The following is a 10,090-nucleotide window of genomic DNA, read 5'->3' as shown; positions in this document are numbered from 1 at the left end:
ATAAACCTAAAATGAACCATCTAACTAATAGACCAGCAGTCAGATATCAAAACGTTTTAAGTATTTATTATATCGATTATTGAAATACATTAGGTATTTCTTCATAATGTCATCAATTCTAAGTTTGTGGAGCAATTTTTTATATTTGGAGATTCATTTCTCAATTCAGTAATTCATTTTCTCAATTCGGTGCTCTCTCAATTCGGTGCTTAACTTTTCTCATAAACCACTTCACAATATTTAGTGAAAATGCTATTTTTACATTCAGAATGGAGTAAAATTTATTTTTTTGTATTGAAACTACTTAAAAAACTAAATATAAATTTTAGCACCGAATTGAGAAAAAATACACCATGCAGTAGAAATGCCCATCGAATGCGAGACAAAGGTCGTCCCCATGAGCTAATGCACCACGGGCCCATTAGGTCGTCGTAAATTTTCATTCATTCATATGAATTTTACTTGAATAGGTGCAATTTACCCGAGATAAACATAGGTACTATCGGCCACACTTCGCTCACATCAAATGGTGATTCTTTGCAATAGAACGAGATGACATGACCGGAAATGGGTAGCTGGATGACCGATAGTACTAGTACTCTACTCATTGATGTTACTCGTACTGTCCAGTATACTGAGTTATTTATTATTTATTTTATGAGGATAGTTAGTTAATTTACAGATTATGGCTCATGAAATTATACCCCGAGGTGACGCAATCTTCATCTTAGTAACAGTTGTGCTTAATAGGTGCTAAGTTGGCAAAATAAATGTAGTAGTAGGTTGTCTAATACCTAATACATAGTAAGTGCCTAAAGTAAAAGACAATTATTTAGAATACGTGTATGTAATTTAATTGAAAAAGTTGTTACAATTCAGATGGAACTAAGTAATATTTTCATTATCTACTATTGCAAGTTATCATTGTTTATTCTGAGAAGCCACAAATATAATAGATAGAAACATGACAATTACAAGACAAAATCTTTTTTAAGCAAATTAAATTAAAGTCGAGTTCTATTTTGCTACTCTCCCATTGTTTGCAGAAATGCGTAGTATGAAAATGTTGTCTTCAATATCTGAAACAATAATACCATAAATAATTAACATTTTCCCTGAAATACAGTAAGACAATCGTAGAAACAACTTAGTATTTGAAAGTTGCGTTTCGAAAACTAATTTAGGTGCGCTGCATCAGGTGCGCTTCAAAATGGGTGCACTTTTAAGAATAGGTAACTCTGTCCTGCCATATCTACATTGAAGGACTCGTATTCCTTACCCCGGTCATGGTGCTGACGCCGACGGCCGCCAGCCCCAGCGCCTTGAGGCTGATCTTGTACTGCATCTTGTGCAGCATGATGCACGCCGTCCGCCGGTTGCTGGTGTCCATGCACTCCCACGGCAGGAAGTAAGCTGAATCTATCTCGCTATATCTACATTGAAGGACTCGTATTCCTTACCCCGGTCATGGTGCTGACGCCGACGGCCGCCAGCCCCAGCGCCTTGAGGCTGATCTTGTACTGCATCTTGTGCAGCATGATGCACGCCGTCCGCCGGTTGCTGGTGTCCATGCACTCCCACGGCAGGAAGTAAGCTGAATCTATCTCGCTATATCTACATTGAAGGACTCGTATTCCTTACCCCGGTCATGGTGCTGACGCCGACGGCCGCCAGCCCCAGCGCCTTGAGGCTGATCTTGTACTGCATCTTGTGCAGCATGATGCACGCCGTCCGCCGGTTGCTGGTGTCCATGCACTCCCACGGCAGGAAGTAAGCTGAATCTATCTCGCTATATCTACATTGAAGGACTCGTATTCCTTACCCCGGTCATGGTGCTGACGCCGACGGCCGCCAGCCCCAGCGCCTTGAGGCTGATCTTGTACTGCATCTTGTGCAGCATGATGCACGCCGTCCGCCGGTTGCTGGTGTCCATGCACTCCCACGGCAGGAAGTAAGCTGAATCTATCTCGCTATATCTACATTGAAGGACTCGTATTCCTTACCCCGGTCATGGTGCTGACGCCGACGGCCGCCAGCCCCAGCGCCTTGAGGCTGATCTTGTACTGCATCTTGTGCAGCATGATGCACGCCGTCCGCCGGTTGCTGGTGTCCATGCACTCCCACGGCAGGAAGTAAGCTGAATCTATCTCGCTATATCTACATTGAAGGACTCGTATTCCTTACCCCGGTCATGGTGCTGACGCCGACGGCCGCCAGCCCCAGCGCCTTGAGGCTGATCTTGTACTGCATCTTGTGCAGCATGATGCACGCCGTCCGCCGGTTGCTGGTGTCCATGCACTCCCACGGCAGGAAGTAAGCTGAATCTATCTCGCTATATCTACATTGAAGGACTCGTATTCCTTACCCCGGTCATGGTGCTGACGCCGACGGCCGCCAGCCCCAGCGCCTTGAGGCTGATCTTGTACTGCATCTTGTGCAGCATGATGCACGCCGTCCGCCGGTTGCTGGTGTCCATGCACTCCCACGGCAGGAAGTAAGCTGAATCTATCTCGCTATATCTACATTGAAGGACTCGTATTCCTTACCCCGGTCATGGTGCTGACGCCGACGGCCGCCAGCCCCAGCGCCTTGAGGCTGATCTTGTACTGCATCTTGTGCAGCATGATGCACGCCGTCCGCCGGTTGCTGGTGTCCATGCACTCCCACGGCAGGAAGTAAGCTGAATCTATCTCGCTATATCTACATTGAAGGACTCGTATTCCTTACCCCGGTCATGGTGCTGACGCCGACGGCCGCCAGCCCCAGCGCCTTGAGGCTGATCTTGTACTGCATCTTGTGCAGCATGATGCACGCCGTCCGCCGGTTGCTGGTGTCCATGCACTCCCACGGCAGGAAGTAAGCTGAATCTATCTCGCTATATCTACATTGAAGGACTCGTATTCCTTACCCCGGTCATGGTGCTGACGCCGACGGCCGCCAGCCCCAGCGCCTTGAGGCTGATCTTGTACTGCATCTTGTGCAGCATGATGCACGCCGTCCGCCGGTTGCTGGTGTCCATGCACTCCCACGGCAGGAAGTAAGCTGAATCTATCTCGCTATATCTACATTGAAGGACTCGTATTCCTTACCCCGGTCATGGTGCTGACGCCGACGGCCGCCAGCCCCAGCGCCTTGAGGCTGATCTTGTACTGCATCTTGTGCAGCATGATGCACGCCGTCCGCCGGTTGCTGGTGTCCATGCACTCCCACGGCAGGAAGTAAGCTGAATCTATCTCGCTATATCTACATTGAAGGACTCGTATTCCTTACCCCGGTCATGGTGCTGACGCCGACGGCCGCCAGCCCCAGCGCCTTGNTGCGTTATGATTAAAATATTGCGGTTTGCGGGCGATAAAAGCAATGGATAAAAGTGCAGTTTTTCACTCGCGAGACTGCGAAGATTGTTTTTACGGTGAAGTGTGTCAAAGCTTGGCGTTCAGAAACGCCAAGAATGACCACAGAGATGTGGAAACCAAACAGTTTTCTTGTTCGAGGAGTGTGCCTCTCCACACAACTCCTGGGAGGTTATTCAATCATAATAACGCCACTTCAATACTCACACACACTTTATTATTAAAATATTATCAAAATCTATTACATATTAAATATTAAAACATTTACAACTAAATCTATCGAACTTCAATAATACAATGATACAATGTCACATTTTCTCGCTTGTCTACACCTGTCATTATTTTCAAACTTTATTCTAATGCTGTTTACTTTTAAAGTAAAACCTGCCAGCAACATGTCATCTCATGATAAAATTCTATATCCTAACATTTCTACCTGCAGACAAAACTATTTGGGAATTAAAAATAAAAATAAAACTGCGTACATCTGCGTAGGTATACAGGGTGACTGGAACTGAACCCGTCATAGCTAATACGCGTATAGGATCATTTGCTAATTATTGAACCTATGCGAGAAAAAAATTTAAGCAGTTTTTAGGTAAAATTTCTGAAAAATCTAAAAAAAGTATAAAAATTGACATATCTCCTAAACTATAAAACTTCATAGAAAGTAGGGTTCAATAATTAGCAAATGACCTCCTCTATACGCGTATTAGCTATGGCGGGTTCAGTTCCAGTCACCCTTTATAACCACATTACAATGTGATTGAATAGTGCATGAATTTAATAAGTCTCANTACTTTACGATTTTTAATCGTTGCTGATCATCCAGCAGTTTCCAACTTTCCATCAGGTCAGATGAAGGGCAAGAGCTTGCTCGTTGTGGATAAAAAATGTTCTGTTCAGTTATTGTCTCTAAACGTGTTCTACGTAACGTACACTTAATAGATTGGAAACATTAGTTAGTCCTAAGAAAGTCAAAAACATGTAACGGAATCTCCGACTTACTACTTTAGTAGAGCGATTACAGAAAATAATGGCCTATTAAGTACATGTTTTTTTGTGTTATTATGAAAGTTTTGAAANCGCGCAACGGACCATCCGTGCAAGACAAGGACAAAAATATTGCTATCTCACGCTCTAGAATGTTCGAAGCGAGAGGTCCGATATTTCCGTCTCGTTTCTTCTCTATTTTTTCCTGAACATTCCAGATTTTCCAGAAAAGTGTGAAAGAGAAGCTATTTTGTGGAAGTGAGAGATCAGACAATGCAAGAAAGAGGCCTACCGAGTGAGTAAGCGAGAGAGCCTGATGGTTTTCGCTACGGTATTGCCTTTTTGGCGAAAATTTCATGTTCATTTTCTTAATTACGAAACAGATTAATTAGAAACAGATAATTTAATATTTTGAACTAATTGACATGATGTTGCTAACATTAATTCTGACTATTCTTGACGTCGCTAACAATAATAAAGATTTATTAGATAATCGACGCGATTTCGTACGCGTGGATCCCGTTTTACCCCTTTCATCTATCTTACGCGGTTTAGATTTTTTCGTTGATAACAACTAACCGAATTGAATGAAAAATATTAGGGATGGTACACAATTCACTTGTGGCGACATCTACGATACACCACTACAAACGTGTACCAACAGATGGTGCTGTTACGACTTCAACCTGGGCACACTCCACCGCTCATACAAACCTGCATCGCGGTGACGACGGAGTTTTCTACCCTGCCAAGTATACATATACAGGGTGTTAGGTAAATGGGTATATTATTATGAGCCGACACTAGCCCATGTTAACATGGTCATATAAATGGTATGGTGAAGTTAGAAATTTAATATCATCATTTTATTTTTTTTAATTTTCATACAAAATAAATTTTATAAAATCCGATGTGTATGAAAATTAAAATAATTAAAATGAAGATGTCAACTTTCGGACTTCACTATACCATTTATATGACCATGTTAACATGGGCTAGTGTCGGCTCATATACCCATTTATCTAATACCCTGTTTATGAAAACCAAGATGGTAGAAATTGGACCTTGGTCCCCGAGCACAACACCCGCTCGGAAGGAAGCACTCAACACCTTAGCTTCCTTATTGTGGTTGAGCATCATATCCCACACACATAATATAAATGACAGTAATGTTGATCAAATGAGGATCTATTCAGTGTAGTGAGTGATGAATTAAAAACCACATTTCCACAGAGAAAGATCCGAATAAATTCTGTAAAATGTAAATTTGACGACTGAGCTACAACCGGCATTCACAAGAGTAGAAATAAATGTATGAATTATATGAATGTAATAGTCTTAAAGCCGATACGCAAGATTTTAATGTTATAGAATACGTTAAAAATTACTCAAAAATATTAAAAAAGGTTTGTGTGGCTGCTAAATCGACATGATTTTAAAATCTATACTAATATTATAAAGCTGAAGAGTTTGTTTGTTTGGTAGTTCCTGAATCCTGTTTGTTTGGTTGAATTAGCGCGTTCAACCAAACAAACAGGATTCAGGAACTATGGGACCGATTTGGAATATTCTTTTTGCGTTGGATAGCCCGTTAATCCCTGAAGGCTTTAGGCTATACACCACTACATTTTTTATCACCGAAAAAATTTTAACAGGTTATGTAGAAATGTGTGCGGCGAATTCAACCTTTATGAAGATCTGTCAACGAAAAAATTTCAGGAGTATTTTAGAGAGGCAAGAGAAAACTACATCTCAATTCATGATTTGATTAGTAGAAATAGGGATATCTACCTCTCGATGTGATCCCGCTGTCACCAAGTCAACTATGCGTCCTAGTGATATGACTAATTGACTACTATGAACCACAAAACGCTTATTAAATTTGCTACAGGTGAGATAGTCAACTACTCCAGAAGTCTGTAATATAATAAATACAAATATTATAATATTCCCATCATGAGGAAATCAACTACATCAACATTGAGCAATCATTCTAGACATGCGGGAGCATGTTAAGCCTAGTTCCAGGCCCTCCCTGGACTACACCGTGCGTAGGTACTATATTTAGACGAACCACTTGGAGCCACTTTTGACCCCTCACTACTCATAAATTACTGTGCATTAACATTTCAAAGGCTCATATAAACAACAGTTTTAAAAAGAGCGTTGTCACATTTTTCATGCAGAAATCGAGAATTTGGCAGATTTCGAAATGATTTTAGTCATATAATTTATTGTTATAGCTTCTTTTGACTTATATCATCGTAATTATCATACGTTTTTACGGAATGTCTATTGACAAAATCTCGTTCAAATTGGATTTTTGCCGACGAAAACAGCGAATTTCGAAAGCCCGATTTCCAGGTAACTCGCGAAGGCACAACTTTGAACTAATATTACAACAAATTTATTTCAAAGTAAGAAGATAAAATGCATTCATTAGAATAAGCATACCCTGAATGTGGAAATGTATTGAAAAAATTTTGATGTTTAATTCATTAAAATGCATTTTTATCATGTCTAAGATAGTCAAAATTCGAGAAAATTACTGCAAGAAAACAGGTCACATCTCATAATCTAAAAGTCATTTGGCAACATAAACTACTTTATACTTAAGAAGAAAGATAGTACTATTAATGTGTGAAAAAGAAAAAATATCTATCTTCAATCTTCAAATGAAAAATTAATTTGAAAATACTATAAAATCGGGTGCATCAAATGGCATAAATCAGTCGTGCTTTGGCACTCGTAGACGCCGGGCCTATTTCAGTTGACTGCCCACTGACGTATATGCATCACGCGTGATTTTTTCGTAAATTGTAGTATGATTGAGTACATTTGATCCGCAAGTATTTTTAATTTATTTGTTTAGGTAAATCGGACTTGTAATTTCTTTCTTTTCAAACTTTTTATTATTTTACTTACAGAATATGGGTAGAATAGACAAAAGATATTATTATGGTATCTGTTTGGTCAGGAAAAAATAAATGACTAATAAAAATTTTAACAGGGTGTCAAAACATTNGTCATGGTGCTGACGCCGACGGCCGCCAGCCCCAGCGCCTTGAGGCTGATCTTGTACTGCATCTTGTGCAGCATGATGCACGCCGTCCGCCGGTTGCTGGTGTCCATGCACTCCCACGGCAGGAAGTAAGCTGAATCTATCTCGCTATATCTACATTGAAGGACTCGTATTCCTTACCCCGGTCATGGTGCTGACGCCGACGGCCGCCAGCCCCAGCGCCTTGAGGCTGATCTTGTACTGCATCTTGTGCAGCATGATGCACGCCGTCCGCCGGTTGCTGGTGTCCATGCACTCCCACGGCAGGAAGTAAGCTGAATCTATCTCGCTATATCTACATTGAAGGACTCGTATTCCTTACCCCGGTCATGGTGCTGACGCCGACGGCCGCCAGCCCCAGCGCCTTGAGGCTGATCTTGTACTGCATCTTGTGCAGCATGATGCACGCCGTCCGCCGGTTGCTGGTGTCCATGCACTCCCACGGCAGGAAGTAAGCTGAATCTATCTCGCTATATCTACATTGAAGGACTCGTATTCCTTACCCCGGTCATGGTGCTGACGCCGACGGCCGCCAGCCCCAGCGCCTTGAGGCTGATCTTGTACTGCATCTTGTGCAGCATGATGCACGCCGTCCGCCGGTTGCTGGTGTCCATGCACTCCCACGGCAGGAAGTAAGCTGAATCTATCTCGCTATATCTACATTGAAGGACTCGTATTCCTTACCCCGGTCATGGTGCTGACGCCGACGGCCGCCAGCCCCAGCGCCTTGAGGCTGATCTTGTACTGCATCTTGTGCAGCATGATGCACGCCGTCCGCCGGTTGCTGGTGTCCATGCACTCCCACGGCAGGAAGTAAGCTGAATCTATCTCGCTATATCTACATTGAAGGACTCGTATTCCTTACCCCGGTCATGGTGCTGACGCCGACGGCCGCCAGCCCCAGCGCCTTGAGGCTGATCTTGTACTGCATCTTGTGCAGCATGATGCACGCCGTCCGCCGGTTGCTGGTGTCCATGCACTCCCACGGCAGGAAGTAAGCTGAATCTATCTCGCTATATCTACATTGAAGGACTCGTATTCCTTACCCCGGTCATGGTGCTGACGCCGACGGCCGCCAGCCCCAGCGCCTTGAGGCTGATCTTGTACTGCATCTTGTGCAGCATGATGCACGCCGTCCGCCGGTTGCTGTTGTCCATGCACTCCCACGGCAGGAAGTAAGCTGAATCTGGCAACTTTTCAGTCTGCAATCAATATTTATAATGTACTTAGTTATAAAGTAATGGGCTAATAATATACAGGGTGTTAGGTAAATGGGTAAACTAATCGCGCCACCAAAAAAGGGCCTAAGCACAGAAATTTAAAACAATCATATCTCGAAAACTATCAAAAATCGCGGAACATACATGGGGGTGGTTCGGGTAGCCCTAGTCATGCTCTACCTTTTGGGCTTCGGCTTGACACTACTTTTTGGGACATCCTGTATAATCTTTTGTGCCGGCTCCTACGTTCCTACGCCACTCATCCATCGTGTGGATCTAGTAGATAGATATTATTGGCACCAACGTTGGAGAAATATCTTACTGACCTCTGAACCCAACATCTCAAAAATGACTGACATTTGAATCAGTTGACCGTATATGAGTAAAGTCAGTGGCCCATAACGTAACATTGCACCATATCCACCTGCAATTCAAAACACGCATTTTTGTAATTAAATGTTAATCCCTTAACGTTAACTATGTTAGTGAGTATAAAAATATGTACCTTCCGAACATTCCAGTAGTAACAAGCTACAGCCAACAAGATGAAACAAATAGGTACAGGCTAAAATGGGCCCGAACAATGCCGAAAGTTCATCCGTAAATCTAAAGCAGATTCTCAATTATTTTCTATCTACCACCAATCTAAATCACCGCTTTAAACTAGGTATATTATGTAGCCATACTGGTGTGGCGTGTAAATAGCCACACCAGGCGGGATCTTAATCGGAAGTCCAAATTACGTTTCCCAAATAATTTTGCTTGCAGAGGAGAAATAGTTGGTCCCACTAACCTCTGAGCCAATTTCGGGTCCCCTTCCGTCAGCTCGACCACCGCTGGCACCGGGACACTCCGGAATGAAGATGGATCGGCTTCGTTTCCCCTGCAGGGGGTTCGGGTCACGAGCAATTTGGGCTTTGACTGCGTAGGTGGTTTGATGCGAATGCGTTGTGCGTTATGATTAAAATATTGCGGTTTGCGGGCGATAAAAGCAATGGATAAAAGTGCAGTTTTTCACTCGCGAGACTGCGAAGATTGTTTTTACGGTGAAGTGTGTCAAAGCTTGGCGTTCAGAAACGCCAAGAATGACCACAGAGATGTGGNAATAGAAATTGTAATAAAAATCGCTATGTCCATAAATCGCAATTTCGATCCATAGTGCGCCGGCTCAAGGGCTAAGGGCGGGGACTTTTGCTATGTTCACCTCCTAACTAGTCTAAATAAAGTCCTGAAGTCAGAAATTGTGTTCTACAGTTTTCCATCTATAATGCTTTATTGACTGGACTATGCTATTTAATTTTAAAATTGTAACGCTTTAAAATACGTTCCAAAATGTTCTTCCAAATAGAAACTCCTTCGAAAGTGTAAGAAACCCCCAAGTAACAATAGTGTCAAGCAATCAAAACAAACGTCGCGGCGGTGTCGCGGCGATAACGCAGCGATCACGTTACGCTATCGTCGTG

At 42.9% G+C, this 10,090-nt stretch overlaps 2 protein-coding genes across 3 annotated transcripts; both read right to left on the bottom strand.

Annotated features, from left to right (window-relative positions):
• Positions 1-301: 301 nt before the first annotated feature.
• LOC114362603 (uncharacterized) lies at positions 302-8,204 on the bottom strand. 2 transcript variants are annotated; one of them, XM_028318068.1, is made up of 3 exons: positions 7,410-8,204; positions 3,271-3,312; positions 302-1,079 (listed from the first exon to the last, which is right to left on the bottom strand). In XM_028318068.1, exons 1-3 carry the CDS (start codon positions 7,476-7,478, stop codon positions 1,026-1,028), a joined length of 165 nt encoding a protein of 54 aa, XP_028173869.1. In that variant the 5' UTR covers positions 7,479-8,204; the 3' UTR covers positions 302-1,025. The 2 variants fall into 2 exon arrangements, with proteins under 2 accessions (XP_028173869.1, XP_028173868.1); XM_028318067.1 differs by lacking the exons at positions 3,271-3,312; positions 7,410-8,204 and adding an exon at positions 1,280-3,248.
• Positions 8,205-8,426: 222 nt separating this feature from the next.
• Positions 8,427-9,723, bottom strand: LOC114362602 (uncharacterized). Its single transcript, XM_028318066.1, has 2 exons — positions 8,954-9,723; positions 8,427-8,609 (listed from the first exon to the last, which is right to left on the bottom strand). Exons 1-2 carry the CDS (start codon positions 9,035-9,037, stop codon positions 8,427-8,429), a joined length of 267 nt encoding a protein of 88 aa, XP_028173867.1. The 5' UTR covers positions 9,038-9,723.
• Between the last annotated feature and the right edge of the window lie 367 nt (positions 9,724-10,090).

The sequence above is a fragment of the Ostrinia furnacalis genome, unplaced genomic scaffold (genome assembly GCF_004193835.3).
Source record: "Ostrinia furnacalis isolate ACB-3 unplaced genomic scaffold, ASM419383v2 OfSCF6654, whole genome shotgun sequence".
Classification (NCBI taxonomy): domain Eukaryota; kingdom Metazoa; phylum Arthropoda; class Insecta; order Lepidoptera; family Crambidae; genus Ostrinia; species Ostrinia furnacalis.
The sequence above is the reverse complement of the archived record's forward strand: the minus strand, read 5'-3'. Positions and strand labels throughout refer to the sequence as shown.